This window comes from Pseudochaenichthys georgianus, chromosome 9 (assembly GCF_902827115.2).
Source record: "Pseudochaenichthys georgianus chromosome 9, fPseGeo1.2, whole genome shotgun sequence".
NCBI lineage: Eukaryota > Metazoa > Chordata > Actinopteri > Perciformes > Channichthyidae > Pseudochaenichthys > Pseudochaenichthys georgianus.
The window spans coordinates 39,569,822-39,593,671 of record NC_047511.1 but is presented as its reverse complement, the minus strand read 5'-3'; the positions used below and the strand labels follow the sequence as shown (position 1 = coordinate 39,593,671).

Below are 23,850 nucleotides of genomic sequence, written 5' to 3'. Positions count from 1 at the left end.
CCTGAAGTGTTTGCCTTGAAACACCAAACAGATCATTGCAGCATTACCCATAATCCCCTCTGTTTCAGCCCCGTTTCCAAAGTGCTGATTCTCTGTCTGTTACTTTAGATGAAAATAAGGAGCCCCTCCCCACGCCCCTCTGAGAGAGATTTGGTTAAAAAGAACACAATGGTGCTCTAGGAGGAGATTCAGGTGATAAGGGGGGGGGGGGGGGGGTTACCTTGGTTGCTGATTGGCTAATGGTTACACAAGCCAAACAATTGTTATGACATCATAAAGTGGCCAAAATCTGATCAGCTCATTTTCAGACAGGTTTTTATAGAAGTGGATCAGGACAAAAAGAGAGAGAATCTTTGTTCCTGAAACTTTCAGAATCTCTTTCCACAGAGGGGACACATGTTGATGTAGAAGAGACATGAAGAAGAGAGGACACATGTTGATGTAGAAGAGACGTGAAGAAGAGGGTTTTGCACAATAGGTGACCTTTAAATACTTCCCTCACCTTGTATTGTGTGTGTCTTATCTTACCTGGCTTTGATATGACTCTTTTTGGCCACTGCGTCACTGGCTCTGATGGGCTCGGGAAGTTTTGCGGGAATCGGGGAATTCTACAAGAGCAAGAGGATTTGAATTTTTGCATTAAATCAAAAAGGTAATCACATTTCTTAAATTGCTTGAAACACTGGGGTATTAGGAAAGATTTTGAGTGTTAAAGATACAATCCAGTATTTATTTTAAACTTCTGCACCATTACTGCCAAGTTTAATACAATTTAAAAAGGTGAATTTGGCTGACATGTTGCTGTGTTACTTTGAAATACTTTAGAAAAATGGGTATGATGGATGGATGGCGGCCAACGCTACAAAGCATCCCTTCTCTTTAATATCATTACTTCCTAGATAACTTTTCTTAGAAAGCAGCAAGGACACGGAAACCACTTTATGTGAGATACATAAGAAGCCCTATATGGTTATTAAAATAATAGTTGTGTTAATATATAACAATAACCCTACAGAATATCATCATCTCAAATTCCTGGCATTGCTCTTGCCATGGTGACTTACATGTACATTCGGGACTGGACACTCTCGTCTAGCCAGTTTAAAGGCAAAGTAGGATATTTGGTAGATGTCTGGTCTCTTATCTGGGTCAGGTTCCAGCATGTATCCTGAGAAATCAATAACAAAGCAAGTTTGTTTAAAAAAAAACGTCCAAACCTACAGTTACTGCACATATACAGGATGCATAGGCTGAAAGTAGGGCGTGTGTTTATTGTGACGATCAAGGTTACTCACTGATGAGACAGTGCATGTCCTGGGAATAGCGGGAGTTGTCTGGAATAGTGAAACTTCCATCACAGATAGCCACCTGGCTCTCCCCGAAAGGAACCGTGAAGTAGCACAGCTTGTAGAGTAGACAACCCATGGCCTGTATACACAAGAAAATCAAGTCACTTTATGTAAATGAAAGGTTACATGTCCAGTGTTTCCCACACATTGATTTATTCGTGGCGGGCCGCAACAATTAAATATCGTCCGCCACAAATAGAAAATAATAATCTTTTTTTTTTTTTTTTTTTTTAAATGTTGTTGGTCTACTCTAATGGATAGTGAGGTGGGCTGATGATCGGAAGGTTGCGAGTTCAAATCCCGCCTGGAACACCACTACTAGTGTGCACTTGAGTAAGGCACTTAGCCCTCAGTTACTCCAGGGAGAATGTCCCTGTAAGTGGTCATTGTAAATCTGTGGAATAAGGCGTCGGCTAAATGCCTGAATTGTGAATTATATTTCTGGGAGAACAAACCCCACAGATCCTCAACTCTGGTGTGTCACTCATTAACAACGCAACACAGAGCAACAAGAACGTTGTCTACAGTAGCCATGAACTCGCATGTATTTTCTTATTTGAGGGGGGGGTGGATGCGTGGGCCACCCGAATAGGTTAAGGGGCCTTTGGCTTTTCTTGTCGGGGGGGGGGGATCAAATTCTGTGGGAAACACTGATGTCACAGTCATGGTGAATTAATATTCGCTATGTGGCAGAGTGATAATAAACACAGCTTTCTCACCCAAATGTCAGCCTTTGTAGTGATAATCATTCCAGCGTAGAGGTTGACCATCTCTGGAGCGCGGTATGACAGAGTCGTGTACCTGGTTTAAAGTACACACTAATGAGCTTTGTATTTTTTTAAGCAGAGAAAGGATCATAAGAGTAAAGAGAAAAAAACCCACTTTTTGATTTCCTCCTCCACCACTGGCACCCCCTCTGTCTGAGGGTTTTGGAAGCGGTTGGTGGCACTTCCAAAATCACAGAGCACATAATGTCCCCGGTCGTGCAGAAGGATATTTTCCACCTGCGTGAACAAGATAAAAAGAGACCTGTCAGAACTTATAGTGCATGAAAAGACCTCACATTACAGTTCTTCCAAATAATGACCAATTAACTATCCTTATGCCGTGAGAAGCATTCTATAAAGTGAAGTAGACTTGCCTTAAGATCTCGATGGACGATTGGAGTATTGCACTGGTGGAGACGAGCGAGCGCCTCGCACGTGTCACAAAAGATCTGAAGCACCTCGGCCTCAGTGAAGCCCGTCTGCAGCCGCTGGTTCATTAGGTTAACCACCTGCCCACCTGCATAGAACAGATGCAGTCAACTAAGGTATAATGAATAACTTTAATGTGTCATTTCATATTTGAGTTACTACATTTTTTTTTTACTATTTGAATCAGTGAGAGATACAGCTTACACCGTTCTTTTTCAATCAATTCTTGAGACACTTTAAAACTGAAAAATATTGTAAAGAAGATGAAAGAATTGTTTAATTACTGTAAATTCAACACTGCATTAACATTGTGGGTTTTATGGAAAGTTTGTTTGAATGGAATAGATCTCATGTTACAAGCACAAGATATATTCGATTGAGAAACTAGACAGTGATGTAAATATTTATACATTCTATTAATAACACCACTCAGCAGCGTATTGAATTAAACAGACGTTATATTGACCATAGACAGCTGTTGTCTAAATATTTGTATCGAACTGAACAGGAATCCGTGTGAAGATGAGGGTAATGGAGCTTTGAGTTCAATAGAGACAGAAAGACAAATAAATAAACCAGTCGCTGGTTTATTTATGTTTGTAGGGGGGGGGTGTATTTACCTCGACAGAAGTCCATTAAGATTAGGACTTCCCAAACATCGCCAGCTCCAACTGCTGTAATGCTGGAGTCCAGGAAACCAACTATGTTTTTGTTGCCCACTAGGTCCCTCTGTGTACAGAGAAAGCAACAGTGACAGACAATTTGGATACAACATAATCATACATTCTACAGGCTTTGAAACATTTGGGTCAGTACATAACAAAGAAAACACCCATTTTATAGATATTTAGGTTGCAGTCGAATAGTCCAAAGATCAGCTCCTAAGTTCTAACCCTATCGTCTATTCCTTGACCTCTGAGTGAAACGTCACGGGGTTAAGGGATACTGGATAGGAGAATTCAAAAGGATTTAGGAGAAGAGACTGCGGTACTTTAGAGAATCCGAATGCACTTTCACTCTCCGACGTGTTTATGATGCGCCAGCGGACGTCATGAATGTGCGTCTGCTGCTGCGGGGGAACTATGGAAACCACAGTTTTCTATACAGCGGACTACAACATGGATGTTTAATAAGAACGAGGGACTACTGTAAACTCATCTAGAGACTCTGCACCGTGCTCTGATGCTGCTGCTTTGCTTTATGAACGTGGACAACAGAGAAACATATTCTTCATGACCAAAGTTGGAATTGAAATAAAAAAGGAAAGTGAAACTTATGTTCGTCACCCTCTCCCTCCGGTCCACATTAATACCAATACGTATGATTGATGACCTAAAGATCTTAAAATCAATACAAATGTATTTATTATAAACGTTAGTCCTTACCATCTATCACTGTGTATATCACCATTCAAACATCTTTTAAAAGTTGAACAAACCCCACACAGCTCAGTAAAGACTGTGAGATGTTGACTTTATTTGATCATTTCAGTAAAAACTAACGTTCATATTTCTCTTTTTGATTTGAATACTGATGAACGTTAAAAAAAAAGCACTTTGGCAACTTACCACCTATGTTTTAAAAAGCTTAATAAGCACCGTAACTTTCATGATATCATTTCTCGGTCATAATCGGTTATTTCCGTGAACGGCCGACTGTTGAGTGACGGCAAATGCTGCGGCTGCAAGGCATTGTGGGGCAGCATTTTCGCTTCTCCTGTCGGTTAGGGAGGTCCAGTGGTTCCTAAGCTAAAGGCGGTTATAAAGGAAGTTTGAAACCTCCTTTCCTATCATTCTCATCATTCTAGAGAATTGGAACGGCACTTATCATGGCTGCCACTGAGGGACTTCCGGGTCATTTCACTCCTTTAGGAAGGTTCCTAAGCTAAATGGACTATTCGACTTCAGCCTTAGTCTATTTTTAACAGAGTTGCTGATTCTCTGCCAAAGGTCCGGACGTTATGATGATAGCCATCCAGCGATAGTCATGCCACCCAGGGTGTGGCTCTAAGGTCTGCAGTGAGTAGATTAACTTCCAAAGGAGCTGAGATTGCATTTCTTACAATACAACCCTTGAGCTCGGTTCTGTTACTATCACTATTCCTGGGTCAAAGAGTTGTCTCAGATAAAGTGTTTCTACTTAAGGTGCATAGGTCTTAAAGCATTTAGGGCTTGGTCACATTCAGACCACAGATTTCAGAAAGTATTTCAATGAAAACTCTTTCAACTGTTTGTGTTACACTACTTTTAATCTATAACAGGTTAACATAAACACACAATAACACAATCTGCTCCTACATGACCATCTACAAGTAGTGTCAGAAAATGAAAATATACTGGACCGTGTTACTCACCATGATCTGAATCTCAAGTTGACAGACTTGCAGATCATTGTCATTGTTGACATACATCCGTTTGAGCGCACAACGTACGCCTTGATGAGTCCGCACCAGAAAAACTATGGCAAAACCTCCTGCAAATGAATGGAGAGATGGAGAAGGAGACATTAGAACAAAGAAATATATATGTCCTGAAGAAAAACACCACCTAAATACACTGTAGTCGAGAATAACTCGTTAAAAATGTCCTATTGCAGTGTGTTATTTGTGTAGCTATAGGAGGAGCAAGTAAATACATGGAGACAGTTCTTGAAGTGAAACTGGTTGTTTTAAATTATCACTACGGTCCCTGTCTGTTGCAGATATTCTGTAGTACTAATAAAAAAAACTATTGGGTGTCAAATACTGATTCTAACGGCTACATTTTTCTTTTTTGAGAGCGTCTCAAAACGTCCCCCAGCAGTACTCTGTCAAAGCCTGACATATTTTGATATTGGTAGCTAATGCGGCCGATTAATGGAATTAAGGAATAGGATTATCCTTAACTAAGACTAGGGTTGCAAAGGGGCGAAACATTTGAGGTAAGTTTTCGGTACATTTCCATGGGAAGTTAAGCTGGGGAATTTTGGAAATATTCCAGTGTTTCCCCTACCATTGTCTTGGAGGGGCGCTGCACCCCGCCAACGGAGCCCCGCACCCCCCCTGAAAATCAAGGTGTTTAAAAAAATTAAGAAAATTATTAAAAAAAATGTATATAATCTTTTTTTTATATATGGTTAGGGTTATATATATATATATATATATATATATATATATAGCACCAAATTGCAACTAATCTATATCTACTGTCACTTTTCACATTGAACATGTGCTCGTTTATTAAATAAACTAAACGCTTTCATTTGAAGTTGTGAGTTTAGTGTTTTTGACCCTAAGAAACACTGATGCATTAATCACTAACAATAATCCACAGCTCCTCTCTCTGCTCCAGAGGATTAAAAAAATTAAAAAAATTCCCATGTAAAGTTTCCATCTTTGAAAATTCCCGGAATTGTGCAACCCTAACTAAGACATGGATTTCATGTTATTATAGTGCTAAGGTTGGTAGGGAGTGATTAACGGGGAACAAACTGTGAGAAATAGATGAATGGTGGGCGGGCAGGCGGGCTGGGAGATTGGTACGAGGTGTACAGCACTGTGACCAATTTGCTGCCCTACGCAAGATTTTTGCTGTTTTTAATTTCTTCTCTTATTTTTGTACATCTATAATGATCATATGAAGGTGTGCCTTTACCTCACTGAGCTGAGGTTATCAGAGCCTCCCAGTCTTTCAGGAGAGAGCTCTCTAAAGCTCTCCCCCCCCGCGGCCGCTTACACAGTAAATTCCAATGTTAATAAAAGCTGTATATGGTTTTTGGGAGTTTGAGTTATTTTAAATTAACACAAATACTAAATGAAAACCTATAATTGCACACTAAAACTATTATTTCAAAAGAAGAACTATTTCACATAAACCTACCTGGGGCAGTTTTGGGGGGGGGGGGCGCCAGTTTATGGGTGCTGTATGCAATATAGGCGTAGTTCTGTTAGTATAAGATAATAAGATGTACTTTGTTGATTCAAAATCGGGAAATTGTGTTGAAATAAAAATATATATCTTTTTAATTTCTTATTTTTTTCCCCAATTTCCGGCACCCCCGATGGGTTGATGCGCCCTTAGCATTCGCCTATACTGCCTATGCCAAGGGCCGGCCCTGACTGTGTGAGTCAGCAGCAGCACTGAAGAAAATTATGCAAGAAGAAGACACAACTGACATAGGATACAGGAAGTGAGAGAATGAATCATCCCACCTTCGCTCGCAGTGATGCTGACACATGGGGGAAACTCCATGACAGCTGTATGTATCCTCGAGTCACCAGCAACCACACAAATGAATAAAGGACACGTCTTTCAACAGATATGAATAACTATACCGGTCAGGTCACAAGGAGAAAGCATTTACCAATGAAGCTTACATTGCAGGTTTTTCTACAGACTGCACCGCACTGGAATGTGAACTGTGGGATAATCTATTGTCTTCACTGGATTGTAGATATGAACTGGCCACCGCTTGCATTTTGTTATCTCTTCTTTTTATGTAGCAGGTTGTCGTGTTAGTGCAGCTCTTCTGTTCACAGCTTGTGTTAATGCCATGCACTGGGCTGACTCATCCAGATTGCTATAGTAAACCCAACGCAGCTCCATGTGAATGGTCTGGATGACATTTGATAAGGACTGCCTTGGGACTATGAGCAGGCTTGCCTAAATGATTAATTGAATACAACAATCCTCACACTACAATTAAATCATGTTTGCTCAGTGTTATATCTTGGTTGGAACAGGGTGGAGCTGGTTCAGCATTGATGACCACACACCTCACAATTTCCCTTATGTCATCAGCTATAAACTCAATACTGGAAAATTCACAATGAAGTGCAAAAATGTGCAACACAGAGCTGCACCAACAGACATGTTAGTGTCCGAGCACTTGGCTGAGTGGTTGGTGTTAATAAGACACAGAGAACTAAACATTGTGCTCCGGAACATGGGTTCTAATAAGGACACTATCAAACTAACCAGCCTATCGTGAATTAGAATAAAGAGACGTCATGAACAGCGTTTCCGCCAGGGGGGGGGCCTCTTGCCGTCAGTTGACGCCCTTATTCAGCTCGGAACGCCCTGAACTCGAGCCGAGTGCGTCCAACAAACAAAAAAAATCGAGAGAAGGTCGAGTTTTTATCGCTTGAAATGACGAAAAGGAAAAACGAGAAGGACATCCCTCTGTTGGAGGGGGAAAGGAATCTGGTGGGCTTCTTTTTGCCGCCAGCAAAGCGTGTTCCTGTGACGGAAAGTGTACTGCTGGCGAGCCTTGACGGGGGGTGCTAGTGGAGCACGCGCGTGAACTGCGAGCGCCGGAGCCTCGCAGCGCGAAACCGAGGCTCCGTGGTAAACTGTGGGAACATGAGGAGCCGTTTAGGAGCCGAAAGAGCCGGCTCTTCTTAGTAGGGATGTCCCGATCACCTTTTTTTGCTCCCGATCCGATTCCGATCATTTGATTTTGACAATCTGCCGATACCGATTTTTCCCGATCCGATCTTTATGCAATGCATTAAGAGAAAAAAAAAGGTAACAGATAACGGCTGGTCATCCAACGCGATGAATTCAGCTATCTTGGCTGTTATTGTGTTGGCCTTTTCACTGTTCTGGGGCAGCTTCTCTTTCCTTTTAAAAGTCTCTGAAAGCGTCGGTTGTTTCAGTGCCGATACCTGAGTGGCCGCTGTGTACTCGCCGTGTTGTTGTTGGTGTTTGTTTCTCAGGTAGTGTATTAGATTGGTCGTGTTGAACGTAGCTCTGTTCTTTCCACCACGCAGAACCTCTGCCTTGCAAACATTGCATCTGGCTGTTACACTGCCTTCGCTTTCAATTTCATAATACTTCCAAACTCCTGACATTTTCTCTGTCCCGACTCCCGAGTCACCAGCTGAACGTAGCCTCTCGTTAGCTTGCTGCTACTATTAGACATTGCGCCCACTCTGTTGCCAGATTTTAGAGAAATAAGCAACCAGGTCTGAAAACAAGCCCAAAGAAAGCAACACATACATGATGTTGTGTCATTTTAAACCAAAACTAAGTCCTCAGGATGACTTTAAGACGTGAACATGGTCATTTTTGTTTTGTAACATTAAATAAAAAATAAAAAAATCCCGATCCCCGATTTTTTGAAAATCACGTGATCGGCTCCGATCCCGGATCACGTGATCGGATCGAGACATCTCTACTTCTTAGTGAGCCGAGCCAAATGAATTCCCATCACTAATACGTAAAGAGATAGTATCTATATCTCAATTCAAAATTCAAGTTACGTGACACGACATCACACCCCCCGCTCTCGGGGTGGACGCCCTCTCAGCCCTGGACTGGCGGAAACACTGGTCATGATGAACACATGAAACACGCTTGTGAGTGTGTTTGTGTGTCCTCAGAGTTCAGACAGATGACTTTCAGAGCCTAATCTGAAATGCCGGTAGGAAATTAAAAGGATTAGCGGCCTTCTTAAGCAACATTTTTAGCAGTGGTCTTCAATCTCAGCATGTGACAGACAGTGCGAGCAAATAGTTGTAAGTAGAACTACAAATAGCCACTGCCTCGTGACGTAACTGACTTTAAGGATTATACCCCTCTAGCTGTTGCCACGCTCAAGCAAATGCACACAAATGTAAACCTTCAGGCACTGCTATGAAAAGCGCAGAGATTGGTAAAAGTGTCCCGTTACAAGTTCTCATCAGTGTAATGGAAGTTATATAACTACCATCACATGTCCTTACAACTACTATGTTGTTAACAAACATGCTTGCAGCAGGGTTACATTGACCCCGCAGTAACTGGGGGGGGGGGGGGACACACACACACTGATTCAATGCAACATGTTACATTTCCAGAACAGGGGTAATGGTAGGAGGAGTGAGTAACTCTATGGACAGAAGGAAACACACCTTGTTGATGAAGACAGAAAGCTGTCTCTCGGAAAGTCCTGTGAGGACAAATTACAGACAGCTGCCAGAAGCCCAAATGTCTAAAAAAAGGACTTCAATAATGAGATTCCAGACAAACCTTGAGGCCCAAAGCCACCAGTATGTCCTTCTGACTGCGTGTGTCTGTTTATTGTAAAACAGGCTTCATTTCAGCTAAAGGCAACAGAGTTTAACAATAACAACAAAGGGAGCCCACAGAAATGAATAGCCCAGACTACAACCAAAACCATCTGAACAAATAGACGTAGTGACACAAGGGGGGAGTCACATTGCAAGCAGTTGGTCCACTCCCAAAGCAAGATTAAATATGATCTGCAGAAAAAACATTCCAACCAGGATTTTGTGAAAGGATCTATAATTTTAGGGAACTAGTATCTTTCACGGTCTACGCTAAATCTGGTTGATGAGGATGAGTGGTGCCTCTCTCGAGTCAATGTCTCTAGCAGTTCCAACTTTTATTTTTTCAGAACTGATTAGAAAACTCAGATGCACTGACTCTGCACAAATTCCACTATAGGTTTCCACTGGCATGTCAATGCGGGTATAACTGCGGTTGGATGTCTAACACATTCATAAAGGTAAGATGTGGCCAAACACATGGGGCCCATCTATAGTACTGATGAATTAATCAGTCTGCTTTCATCTATTATTCAGTAACAGCCACTCTTCGCTAACAGGGCATGGCAGACTCTCATTGCAGACAAATGACCATAGGAAACTTGTTCGCCCAATATCAATACGTTTGTTTAACCATGTTCTGGTTAAGACCAGTTTTCAGCAAAACATTTCTCGGCCTTCAGCTCAATGACTGGGATTAACCTACACAGCTAATACACATTGCTTTAAGATAGATAAGTGCAGGCCCCAGGTATGATATGAAAGTCCAGGTTTGTCACAAGGTCAGGTTTTATGTGTCTGCCCATCCCGATAACCTTTTCCTCTTTTTAAACCAACATCAAAACTTCTAATATCTGCATTTGTAATTTGTTACTCACTCTGTAAATATCAAGACAGATGAGTCAGCATGGCATTGGTCCTTAACAAAATAGTAGAAAATCCAGTTGTACAATTAGGGTTCCTCCCAGCCTAGAGCTAAAATGTGCTGTATTTCAAGGAACATACAATCTGAGTAACTGACAATTATATTCCCACCCACTCCTAAATTTAAATGATTTTTCAATCGAGCAATTAAACAAAAGAAGAAAGGATAAGAAAGTAACCTAAGGGCACACAAGTAAAGTCTGACTGGAAACTGAAAGAGCATTAAAATAGTTTCCTTGGTGGTCACAATTAATACAACTGTCAGGCAATGTGCCAATACGAATGACCATTGCCTTTCTCATAATTAACATATGATAAATGTATATATGTATATATCATTTGGTTTGTAGTCTACTCAGGCCATAACCCCCCAAAAAACAGGCCCAAACATAATGTTACTTGACTCAAAACAATGTGGCACAGGGCAGACTGTGGATCTAGATAAGCATGTTTGTGTGACATGGGTGTAATCCACACAACAGAAAGCCACATAGTTCACCTTCTGCGACAATTTCCTCCACGGTCACCTGATACCGTCCAATGGTGAAGACCCGTCCGATGAAGCTGTCTCCGCCGCCGGATCCAGCGCCTCCTCCACCGGCTCCAGATCCAGGCCCGGAGCTCACCAACTCCCGACGAGAGTCAAAGAATTTCTTCATTTCCCCCCCAGAGGTTATTCAAAGCAAGTCCAAAATGTATTAGTATCGTAACAACAGTTTGGATTGAAGCAGTCCCGGTGCGCTGTTGTGCTGGTGTTAACGCGTAAGCAGTTTTTCAAAAATTGAATGAAAGCTAGCTTCGAGGCTAAATGCTAGCTTACTTAGCTGGACCTTAAATATTCCAAACACTGCGGTCCGACGCACCTTAGCTAACTCATGGTTTGAACAGCAGGCGGAGTCAAATTCTGTTGAGAAAATAATACGATATAACGTCCATGCGGAAGTCAGCTATTTTCCTCTCTGAAGCGAAAGTAGCACTGGCTGGCTAATTTAGCCCGAAAAAAACACTTGTTAGCAGTTAGCACAAAGCTAGCTCAGCAGCTAGGTGCGGTGACAGCTGTCAGTTGATAGGCTGGAAGCCAGGGAGGTCCTAAGTGTCCAATGCAGTTTATTACACATCTCCAATTATATCTTCCACCTGAAATAAACCTTTGTTCATCTGCTGCCCTTTTAATCTTTGTCGCATAAAAAAAAACGACAGACCTCCACTGCTTTTGTGCGTCCAGCAGGCTGTGTGGAGGCTGGTCCACTAACTTAATGACAGAGCTAACGTAGCTACAAACAGAGAGGATGCTATGGGGATAGTCTCCAATGCGGACTGCGCTGCTGGACCTCTCTTCATGTGATTGGTCAGAGAAACAACAACTTCCTGTCAGTCCACGCTAGTCTCCTGCTAATACATGCTGGTCCCTCTGGCAGAGGTGTAAAGTAACCAAGTACTTTACTCAAGTAAGGTACAATTATGAGATACTTTACTTGAGTATTTTCATTTTATGCAACTTTGTATTTCTACTCCACTACAATTCAGAGGTAGCCTAATTCGTGTAATTTTACTCCACTACATTTATTTTATACCTTTAGTCACTTTGGATTTGGATTAATAATGTGAAATATAGACAACACTTTAAAAGGACTTTGGTTACACCTACAGTAACATTTTCAAGTTACCCTGTAGTATACAAAGTAATTAAAACTAGCTGCATAGCTTCGGTAAACACATGAATGCATCAATAATCATAATCAAACATATTAAATATGTTATTCTGAAATGGAATTAAATAGAGGAAAGTGAGATAGCATATTTCTTTGTTCGTGTTTTTATAAGACAGGCACTTCCCCGCGGAGGGGCGAAGGAGCAAAACATGCATATGTAAGAGCAAATATGCAAATTACATTTTCATAAACCATCTGGGAATATGTAAAAAGGAACAGCGGCCAATGTACTTGAAAATCATGTATAATCATAAGATGTCATGAAGGTGTTTGCAAGTGCTCCATCACTAAACTGGGCTGGCTCTCAGGCTGGCAGACACAACAAGCACCCATTATCTATCTGTGTCTTCATTTTCCTCTGCTAAACAACAATTTTGCTGCCAAATATGCACTCGCAGGGCATTATTTAATGATCCCTGTTGATAAAGAGGCCATTAGCACACCTACACAGTAGCCAAAGCTGTGACGGAGCAGAGCAAACACAGAACATACTGTAGGCTGTTTAAAAACTATAATACACAATTCTCTTGCAGTACTAGATGCAAGCAAAAGGTGAACACCTCAACCACTGACATACACATATAAACGCAACACTTTTGTTTTTGCTCGCATTTTTCATGAGATGAACTCAAAGATCTAAAACATTTTCTATATACACAAAATAACCATTTCTCTCAAATATTGTTCAAAAATCTGAAAAAATCTGTGATAGTGAGCACTTCTCCTTTGCCGAGATAATCCATCCCACCTCACAGGTGTGGCATATCAAGATGCTGATTAGACAGCATGATTATTGCACAGGTGTGCCTTAGGCTGGCCACAATAAAAGGCCACTCTGAAACGTGCATTTTTGCTTTATTGGGGGGGGTCCGAAAACCAGTCAGTATCTGGTGTGAGGGGTAGGGGTAGGGGTAGGGTTAGAGTAATGTTGTGAATCGAGTGGCCTGTGTTCGTCGTCCATTACGTACGCCTGCCCATACCCCCACCACCACCATGGGCCACTCGATTCACAACATTACCGTAACCCTAACCCTACCCCTCACACCAGATACTGACTGGTTTTCGGCCCCCCCCCCCCAGACCCCCCCAATAAAGCAAAACTGCACGTTTCAGAGTGGCCTTTTATTGTGGCCATTCTAAGGCACACCTGTGCAATAATCATGCTGTCTAATCAGCATCTTGATATGCCACACCTGTGAGGTGGGATGGATTATCTCGGCAAAGGAGAAGTGCTCACTATCACAGATTTTTTCAGATTTGTGAACAATATTTGAGAGAAATGGTGATTTAGTGTATATAGAAAATGTTTTAGATCTTTGAGTTCATCTCATGAAAAATGGGAGCAAAAACAAAAGTGTTGCGTTTATATTTTTGTTCAGTGTAGTTGCTGGGGCACAGAAAACCTAATTCACAGGGCTCTAAGCCTTCTCGTATTTTAGTGTGAGATCAGAGTCTTGAAAACAAAATAAACACACAACAGTCTTGTCATTAGTTGTCTGTCCTGATATTTGCAGACATAACAACAGTTTCAAGTTGTTCAACCAACACCAAGACGATTTATATTTTAAATTGCATATGAGCTGCCTTGCATTCATCAGTCTGGCTCTTTTTTTTTCTTTTCTTTCCTTTCCTTGCCTTCTCTATCGATTTATTTCCTTTGATAAATATATAGGGTAGGACACAGTTAAATACATCCTTTCCTTCTTGTCTATATGAACTAAAACCTACTCATATCACTATTTGAAATCTTGCTGCAGAGACAGTGAGGAATGTTCAACTTTAAATGCAACCCCACTGGAAATGAACTAGGACCTTGTTTTTCAGTTAGAGGAATCCCATTTGGTTTCGATGTCTTATCACACAATACACACACGATTAAATACACAGTGACACATGAAACAAGAACTCTGCTCATGTGTCAACCCCCTTGAATATTTATAGTAACACAGAGATAACAGAACTGATATTTCATCACTCTAGACCTCCTAGTTTCTAATATGAAAATGTGGGCCACAACATTCATATATGGTCTGTTGTGAATACACATCCCTCCTCACACTGCACGTCCATGTTTTTATAGTTTCATGCTTTTTTGTAACCACAGACACAGTTGGTCTTCCAGTATCTTTTAATAGAAATGTAGCAGATATATTCAGAATATCAATTTGTTTTTAGAACTTCTTCATACTTGAGTGAAATCCAGTGAGCCAGCTCAACGGTTACACATTTTCTGAATTGGTTTTCAAATTGATAAAAGGCCTGGTTGGCTGCCTTTCTGACTGTGATAATGTCTCCTGCAGGGGGCCCTGTTTCATTACTTTATACATGTATGCAGGACCTGCTTTTTTAACTCACCAACTTACAGAGCTTCATTCAAGTGTGATCATTATTCATTGCTTATCTCAAAAGTTGCACAATATTGAGTTGCATCCATCATCCATCTGTGTGTGTTTGTTTTGGGGGAGTCATGTTAAGCTTTCAACAAACTTCTGCAAAATACTTGTCAAGCTATTTTATTGATGTTTGTATTAATTGACGGACAGTTTAAATTCCACAGCGACAGCTTTCCTCATTCGTTCCCACATCCCTTACTACCTGTGCAACTCAACGTGTTTGAAAACTATAATAATCAAGCACTACATGCATGTTTTACATTTCAACTGTTATGTTTTACTTAATGCACAACGAGCTGCTGTTGATTCATAACAATCTCTCATGTATCTGTCTGTAACAATGTATGTATGCATGACTATTTGTTTAAAGAGTACAGGATGTTCATTTTAGCACAGCTAATGCCTTGGCATTCATGTAGCCACACTTTTAAAACATGTGGTGACCATTTTCTAAAATAATAGAGTCATTAAAGAGCCTGTGACACGGTTTTCCCCGATCATCCAAACCCATCAATTTGAGTACATATTGTCCCATTGAAAACCGTTACTGAACTGATTTTGGATATTTGTACTTTGATAACCATTAATCTGCCTTCAATGTTGACAATTTTCTGGATCTTCTCGCGGATTCTTCAAGTCCCGCCAAATGATGGGTGACGTCATTGCGGGCACAGCGCTCCAGCTGCACCGTCCAGGATCCCAGCATCTGCATGTAAACCTTTATATATATACAGTCAGATGTAAACGCACGACGGCGCACACAGCAGCAAGCTCAGACAGCGACGGTTAATGTTGAACGTGTCTGAGAGCTCATATGAGGCTGAAGGATCGGTTTATGTTGTATCTGTTAGAAGTTTAGGAATGAGGTGCGTCAATATGGGCGATCATATGGTCATGTAGCCAGTGGTGGAATGGGACTAAAAATCATCCCGGGACTCTCGACCGGCCCACTTCGGTACCGCTAGTAAATTGTCAACGGGGGGAGCGGGGGATGTAAAATACAAATATAATGTATAATGTCTGTGTCTTTGACATTAGCGCTGCTAGCCACCTGTGCCCTGTACTACGAAGCCAGTTCAACAGACCCTGGATATGTTTGAGTAACAAACAAACTAACACACAAGATCTCGCTAAGCGGTCATACGACGCTGGTTATCAACTCGGTAAATCAAGCCAGGGTTTCTCTCTCCTGCTGAGAGCGCGTTCACGTCTAAGACACGAGTGGATCTGACTTTAATTACATTTGTCTCGAGTGTTTCGTCAACATAATGTGTTAAATAATACTTCTGCATACAGTCTGTGACACTGTGAGTGTTGCACGGCCAGATGAGGCTGGAGAAGCTGACTCAGATAAGGAAATATATGATATATTATGATATTATATGATCGATGATCTGATTGATGATGTAATATGAATGATAAGTGCGACACGTCGGCGTCTTCTCTGCATACGGCAGTTTAAACTGTATTTCCTTTATCCTGTAATATGACTTGAGAGATTTAAACTCCGCACACTGAGTTCATCTCTTTTCTATAGACGCCGGAGGCGTGCAGCGTCAGGTAAAATAAGTTATTTAGCCTTCTCAAACCTGAGCCTCACGCGCCGCCTATGGGGGATGTGCTAGTTACTTATCCGACCGGCCCACTTCGGTACCGGCCATCGGATTCGTCCCGATGGCCAGTCCGCCACTGCACCCAGCCCACGTAAACTGTCAACGGGGGGAGCCTCGCTGCGGGGAAACGGTGGACCTAGTGTCCCGATCGGAGTGGGAATAATAATAATAATCCGTGCATTTTATCCATTAATTTCCCCAACATTGTGGTAAAAAACCACACATTTAATCCACGTGGGTGTACTACAACTACAAAAAGCATCGGTTTGTTTTCTCATCAGTAAATGCAGACCGGCTCAAACAAACGATTTTTAATCATCATCCTCACTCATCATTTAATGTATCATATGTTCGCCGAATTGACATGAAAGCACTAATAAATGTAGTTTCATCCACTTGAGTTTATAACCACAAAAATAATCGATTTGTTTTTATATCACATCCGACGGGAGGAAATTCAGCAGCTCTCACTCCCGATTTTTAATCCTCATGTAATCATCATCTTCACCACGATCATTTATGTTTATGTCGCCGAATTGACATGAAAGCACTGACAAATATGAATATACTGTAGTCAACTTCATTAAAACGTTATCAACGTGCCTAAACTCAGTAATTCACCATTTCTACGCATGACACAACACACTTTGTCCGTGTTTGGCTCTCGAAGCGTTCCCGCATTGACGTCACTTCCGGCTTCCCCCAAAACTTCAAAATGAGTGAAGGAATTTCCCCGCGATGTTCGAAATTATTGATATTTAACGAAACGGTATCGCTTTTTCTTTTTTAAACTGACGGTTCGAGATTACTAGTAGCCCAATATTTCATTGCACAACAGTTGTTGGGATGGTGTCACAGGCTCTTTAAGCTATTTGAGCCGGAGAGTCGTTAGTGCTCTGGTGATAAATGACAAAGCTGTGATGCATTCTTTCCTCTGCGTTCATACAATATGCTAGATCTCTGCTGACCAAAAAGCCAAAAGCAAACATACTGTGTACTTATTTGTTGGAGTTAGATCATGTGAAATGCTGGGTCAGAAAAGCAAGCATCGTGTATGCATGCCAGAAAGTACTAGAACAGTCTCTAACAGGGCCTGTGAACTGAGTAGAGTGAGAATTACATCCTTAGAGACAAGTCTGTCCCTTGAGTTTACAAATAACTCAACAGCTTTGATATTAATCAATGTCCTTCTCTTAGTTTATTTGTGGTCACTTAAATAAACCTCTTACACATGCAATATTCAATATTATAAAAATATGGGAGTGATCCTCCAACCAAAATCTATCTTTGGAGTGTAAAACCCTCTGTAGACTTGAAAGGCTGTCAGAAAAATCTCAGGAAAAGCTGGTGGACTTTAAGGCAGGATGTGTCAATGGAGACCAGTAGCCTACTTCGCTTCCAAGAATAGTATCAAAACATGTGGAAACACTTGTGTTAAAATCTGTATGGCTTTTATACATCCATACTCTATACTCGATATGTTCCATATATTCCCTGTTTTGTCAAAATACATCAGAATCACATTATGGCGCACGAGTTTGTGGTGCATGCGTACGGTGAAACTTTAATAACTTTTACGCTTTAACCTCAACTTCGACCACAAGAATGCCTCCTTAAAGATTGAGATCGCAAGCCTGATAATGTTTTAACTCCTGAGCGCACTAATGAAGATGAAACCACTTCACATCAATTACGCAGCCTGACCTTTATCTTTTCCAGGTTGTTCTCCTTTGGATGTCCTTTGTTCAGCTCAAAATGACCTTTCATTAAATATCCATTGTTCTTAGGTTAATGTCAGTCTACTGTCTGTCCCAGCTAGGTGTCACAGCTAATTGTTAAGATGTATTAAGGTGACTCAATACCAGACAGTAGAAATAACTTTTCTAATGGCAAAATGTTTTTTAATGTTGTTCATGCATAATCACATTACAAAAAGAATACGTCTACTTATGCATACAATTAAAAACTCTTTAAACAACATCCAAGTTTTGATTAGGTATTCCGTTAAGCTTGCTAAAAAACAGAACAAAGTAGTCACGAAAGAAGTCTGTGTATATTTAATCCAAATCAAAGCAGATGGATCCCAGTTCCTGATGGATAGTTTATTTTTGAAAAACAAATCAAACACGGTTGTTAGAAGAGGTTCGTCAGCTTCCTTCCTCTCTGCTGGTTTGTTTGGCATTGACTACTATTTTAGAGTAGCTGATTATTCAACTTTTTGGAGTGTGTGAGACAGAACTGGAGTGCCCTCTTTCTCTCCAGTAGCAGACACACTACACATCTGGATCTCATCCCTCTGTAAGGAAAGCCAATCATTACATACCTGAGCATACACTCTTGACTTTCCACGGACACGCCAATAGAGGTTCAAGCCTTAATTATTGTGCCCATTTGTCAAAGTAAAGATTTTCATAAGCACAGTCCAAACTCTGACGTTAAAAAGAGATGCTGGAAGCTGAGCAGGCACGTTTAGAAAGAAATCTGGCTCTCTAAAGACTGCTGACATTGTGCAGTAAAGTGCATAGAGAGAACAAAGGAACATTTTGGATGAACGAGATGATGAATTCCTCTGACCTTACCAGATTTAGGTCATGGTTCAGGGTCTATTCTCCTCTATATTCCGGCATCATGGATGTGTGTCTGAATGCGTTGAATAGGACTCCTTTAATAGATTTTCCAACCAAATTGCACCAAATTGGTTTTAGAAAAAAAATACACGGAGTAGCAGTGCATAAAATTGAGAGCAAATTTCCTTTTTGCATTTCAAGTTTGGTGGCGATGCGTATAAGCTTCCTGTATCACCAGCCAACACAACTCCTTTTTAATTCCCCTTGAAGTGATATTTAACAGAAAAGGTTTTTCAAAATCCAGGAGGATACAGACATCTTTTCATGTCCAAATATAAAAACTGCTTAAAATAAAAAAGGGCCCGCTTTAGTTGCAGTTTATTTGGTTTTTATCGTATTTATATTCATAAATTATCATTAGGCCTAAACTTATATCTGCCCACTGTATCAGGACCTTATCTCCTATTGAGGACACATGGTCAACTTCTTGGTAATTTAATATGTTGGGTTTAACTATTCTCATGGTCCAATAACAGACTAATAACAAACTCATTGATGGGATGTTATAATTTGATTTTGAAAAAATATAAGGGTGTTTTAGCAACGGCATTGTCAAATGAGTTGCGTATGAATGCATCCAAAGAATGAGCACTTTTTGAAGCAATGTAAAAAATGGACCAATTATGACCCCCTGCTGTTATCTCAGAGTGCTGTAAGCTATTAGCATCAAGTGATCTGTTGGTCAGAGCCCAGGATTTTAACAAGATGGTGGATTGTCTTGCTGTGAACATTGCATTACTATTTCTGGCAACAGCCCTTCCTGATAAACAGGGGTCAGCAGGTCGGGAAACCCTGTGTTAACACTGATCCACTGATCTGATCTATGCATGTACAGTATTTAGAGAGGGAAAGCAATGCAGACCCCATGTTGTGAGGCCAGGGCCGCCCCTTCCTACAGGCCAATCACGCAGGCTGCATGGGGCCCCGCCCTGTGCAGGGGGCCCCGCCCATAGGGCCTCAGCTGCTGTGCGCAGTTCTCCGCCCAGTTCTCTGCGCACCCCCCCCAAGAGTGAGAGTGAGAGGTGACAAGGGGAGCACGTCTGTAGCCCGACGCCTTTGCAATGAATCGACATCCGACCAATCACAGCTTTGATACGGCCACTAGTGCAGGTGAAGAGATGTTGGTGAAAAGACAGTTTCAGTCCGGCGCAAGCAAGAGGGAAAAAAACAAAACATGAAGAAACTAGAGCATCACTCGAAGGTGGGTTATTGTATGAGTCAAATGTACAACTTGCGAATGTTGTATAAGTCAAATTACCAAATTAAAACATCAGCTGCAATTCACGACATGAAGAAGGCAGTCTCTGCATAGCATATAGGCTAATGGAGATGCAGTTATTTCCAGCATTCTTTATTTACCATTCAAGTATGTGATGTCTTTTATCTGCTAATGTACAGGAGGAAGAGTGATTCACTGTCTGTCTAGTTGGCTTACATCACAGTTAAAGTTTACAGCCTAAAAAACATGGAGCATTTTCCCCCCTTTTATTCATTTTGATGTCAATTTGCACATTTCATGGTGATGCTCAGCCTCTCCCCTTAACTCCTAACAGTCATCATCATGTCAACCACAACACAGAGAAATACTGACAGAAATGTGTGTGTGGTTGTTGATACATTGCTGACAGAGGGAACTAGAATACAGATTTAAGAAATATCAGTTTTTGAGCATGTCATAAGCATGTTTTGTCTTATACTATATTACAACTATATTATAATAAAATATAGTATTTATATTATTGAATTGATTATGATTATTATTATTATTAGTAGAAGTAGTTTATTTGCATTAATTATATTTTAATCTTTTTGAGGCTAGTATTTGGCAGGAAATGCAGACGTATTCACCTGTAAACGCATACTGAACGACATACATGCACATTTACCTCACAGTATTCGTAGTACAGGCCCCAGGGGCCTATACTACGAAGCTGGAGAATCGGCGTAACCCTCGGAGCACACTCTCCAATCACAGAGCTTGAGGACTATCACGGGGTTTGTCAAACAGAGCACATGGTGTAGTCCAAACGATAGCTGGGGATTCTGGGTAGTGTTCTGCCATCCTTTACTCCGAAAAAATATTTGTTTCTCCGAATCGAACGGGAAAAATACAAAAGCATTGCACACAATTTAAACCAATCAATGTTGTGTAATTAACAAGGATAATCTAGTGTTTTTTAGTCGATGAGTAGTGCAGATATCACTGTAAAATCAATCGACAGTAAGGGGAATACTTACTTCCGGGTGTACAATTCTCCGTTATCCAATGGGAATGGACGCTCACATTGCCTTTAAGGGCAGCCGACACAAACGAATGTCGTGCTTCCATGAGGGTCAAATCCCACCGCAGATGGGAATACATTGCAATCAGTTGAAAGCTATTTGCGTCCCTTTATGACGCTGAAGGAGCCTAGGAGCGTCACAACTGGACGCCACGGACACTGACCAAACGTCGCTCCTGGACGCTTAGGGAGTGAGAGTGTGTTGGTTTAATCATCTGATTCGTCTGTACATTGCTGTTTTAGTCTGTGTTCTTCTAATTAGTGTCTCCAGCAGGGGTGGGGAACCTCCGGCCCCCGGGCCGTATATACGGCCCGCGAGACCATTTGGTGTGGCCCTCAAGGTCATTTATAAACACACGCAAAAAAGAAAAAAATTAAAGAAATCTAGACCGCAAAATAATTAAACAAGTGAGTGCCTGTTTTTCCTGGCCAAGGTCAGGGTCCTTGAACACAACACAAGCCTAACTTGTCATCACGTGGTATATGTCTGACAGGGGTGTAGTTCTGACGGGGAGCATCAGAACAACACATCCTCACTCCCAGGTCGGCCTATGTTGACGTTATGTCAAGTCCCCTGTGTCGGCTTTTTCCAACGCAAGGGGGGGCCCTTAGCGTACATTTTCAACTTTCAGGGACGTCCATAGGCTTCTATATAGCTCCCTAAACGTATGTTGTAGACGAATTGAGATCGCGAGCGAATGCTACCCGCAGATCCATTCTCACAGCGTTCTTACTCAATATCAAGCCACACTTATTGTTTTTACTTCTTTATTTTAATTGAATAATGTAGGACTTTTGTTGCCGTCAGTTCTGCGGCGGGATTTGACGCTCATGGAAGCACGGCATTCGTTTGTGTCGGCTGCCCTTAAAGGCAATGTGAGCGTCCATTCTCATTGGATAACGGAGAATTGTACACCCGGAAGTAAGTATTCCCCTTACTGTCGATTGATTTTACAGTGATATCTGCACTACTCATCGACTAAAAAACACCAGATTATCATTGTTAATTACACAACATTGATTGGTTTAAATTGTGTGCAATGCTTTTGTATTTTTCCTCTTCGATTCGGAGAAACAAATATTTTTTCGGAGTAAAGGATGGCAGAAGACACTACACTACCCAGAATCCCCAGCTATCGTTTGGACTACACCATGTGCTCTGTTTGACATCACGTGATCTTCAAATTTCTCCCTGCAGAAAAAAAAAACATGGCCGAACTTCGTTTTATTCTCCCATTATTTCAGGCGGAGGTAAGTCCCCTGTGCGCACGGAGACAGGAGCATCCACTACAGTGGCAAACACATTATTCTTTAGCAAACAAGCCCTTAAGTTCGCCTTCACTAACTCTTTTACTCTCTTATCGCCAACCTCATAATCATAAAACTCAGCTATTTTCACCAACTGTTCCTTGGTGCACTGATCCAAAAACCTTTCAGACGGTGCCGCAAAACAAACGCCCCCACAATATCCTCCATATTTATAAGACAACCGCTATTCTTAGAGAGGAAATGCAATTTCTTAGCCCACCTGTGCACACAGTAGGAATGAGCAGCCCCACTTGCTGACTTCCTAACCACAAACTTACTAGGTAACTCCCCCCCTAGTCTTCATGAGGCGTAGCGGTGGGTATTTATGCACTTACAGCCCGCTGGACTGAGAGAGGCTACCAGGTAACCGGCAACCCCCCTGACCCACGGAAGTGCTCCCGAGCAAGTTTAGGGAAAAGGGAAAGTGAAGCTCTAACCGCCGTACCCCAACACTATCAAGGCCCCCCCAGACGAAACCCAAAGGGGAAACGCCTCTTGAACCTACCAGGGTAAACACTCCTACAGGTATTGTACACACAGGCGGGACTATACGCGTTCAAAATAGTGGATACAACACCCTATAAGGCCACATACGTCACTGTCATCCGAGGGAATCCCCAACACGTGACAGTCATATGGGCGATACTGCTCCCCCAAAAGAAATTCAGGCTACCAATTAGCCACGAACACAGGCTAACTCAGGTACAGCTAATGCCACACCCACCCAACTAACTCCCGGTTCCTACTCACGATAGACGAGCCCTCAGTTGTTATGACCGGCCCGTTGGCCACAACAGAAAAACCAGGAGAGACGCTCAAAGTTTCCAATAATCTCCGCACTTTATTCGGCAACACCAAAAACAGCAGAGGGGAAAGGATCACGGTGAGTCCCTCCGCAGCAGGCTTGGAGAGAGACATGACAGGGCTGGTGACTCCGGGCAGCTGGGCTTAAGTAGCACCTCCGGCCAGGTGTCCCCGATCACGCTGATTGGCCTCTTCAGCTCCACCCCATCGCAGGACCTGCAACATTCACACACACTCACAGGCCCCAGGCTCTGAGTCCGTCACAGTCGCGTTGCTCGCAACAAATCCCCAAGCTTCAGATACGCCCACCTCCAAGCGTCAACGCACGCCGCTGTGTGGACGGGCCCATGTCCCAGTCCGGCCCTGCTGCAACCTAACCTGGGGGGTATACTACGAAGCAGGATTTTTGTTTAGCAAGATAACTTCTGGGATTTCTGGTACTACGAAGCTGGTTCACTTTTTAGCGGGCTAGATCTCCATGGTGACTTATCCTGGAACCTAGTCTGTGCTCCGAAGCCGGATAGGTTCCAGGATAAGAGATCAACTCAGCGAAAGTACCACACCTGCTGACCAATCAGAGCTCAGTGTGCGGAGGAAATACAGTTTAAACTGCGG

At 41.9% G+C, this 23,850-nt stretch overlaps 1 protein-coding gene across 7 annotated transcripts in view; it reads right to left on the bottom strand.

The window, feature by feature from the left end:
* The window catches only part of LOC117452017 (AP2-associated protein kinase 1-like), a 28,450-nt gene extending 16,596 nt beyond the window's left edge, over positions 1-11,854 (bottom strand). For 4 of the 7 annotated variants that reach the window (XM_034090425.1, XM_034090429.1, XM_034090431.2 and 1 more), the window contains exons 1-9: positions 10,996-11,854; positions 4,899-5,017; positions 3,166-3,274; positions 2,491-2,633; positions 2,232-2,353; positions 2,069-2,150; positions 1,296-1,428; positions 1,065-1,168; positions 529-608 (exon numbers count right to left, since the gene is read on the bottom strand). In XM_034090425.1, the coding sequence (XP_033946316.1) occupies positions 529-608; positions 1,065-1,168; positions 1,296-1,428; positions 2,069-2,150; positions 2,232-2,353; positions 2,491-2,633; positions 3,166-3,274; positions 4,899-5,017; positions 10,996-11,155 (1,052 nt within the window). In that variant the 5' untranslated portion in view covers positions 11,156-11,854. The remainder of the gene's footprint in view (positions 1-528; positions 609-1,064; positions 1,169-1,295; positions 1,429-2,068; positions 2,151-2,231; positions 2,354-2,490; positions 2,634-3,165; positions 3,275-4,898; positions 5,018-10,995) is intronic. The other 3 variants (XM_034090432.1, XM_034090427.1, XM_034090430.1) reach the window with 1 other exon arrangement.
* Positions 11,855-23,850: the final 11,996 nt, after the last annotated feature.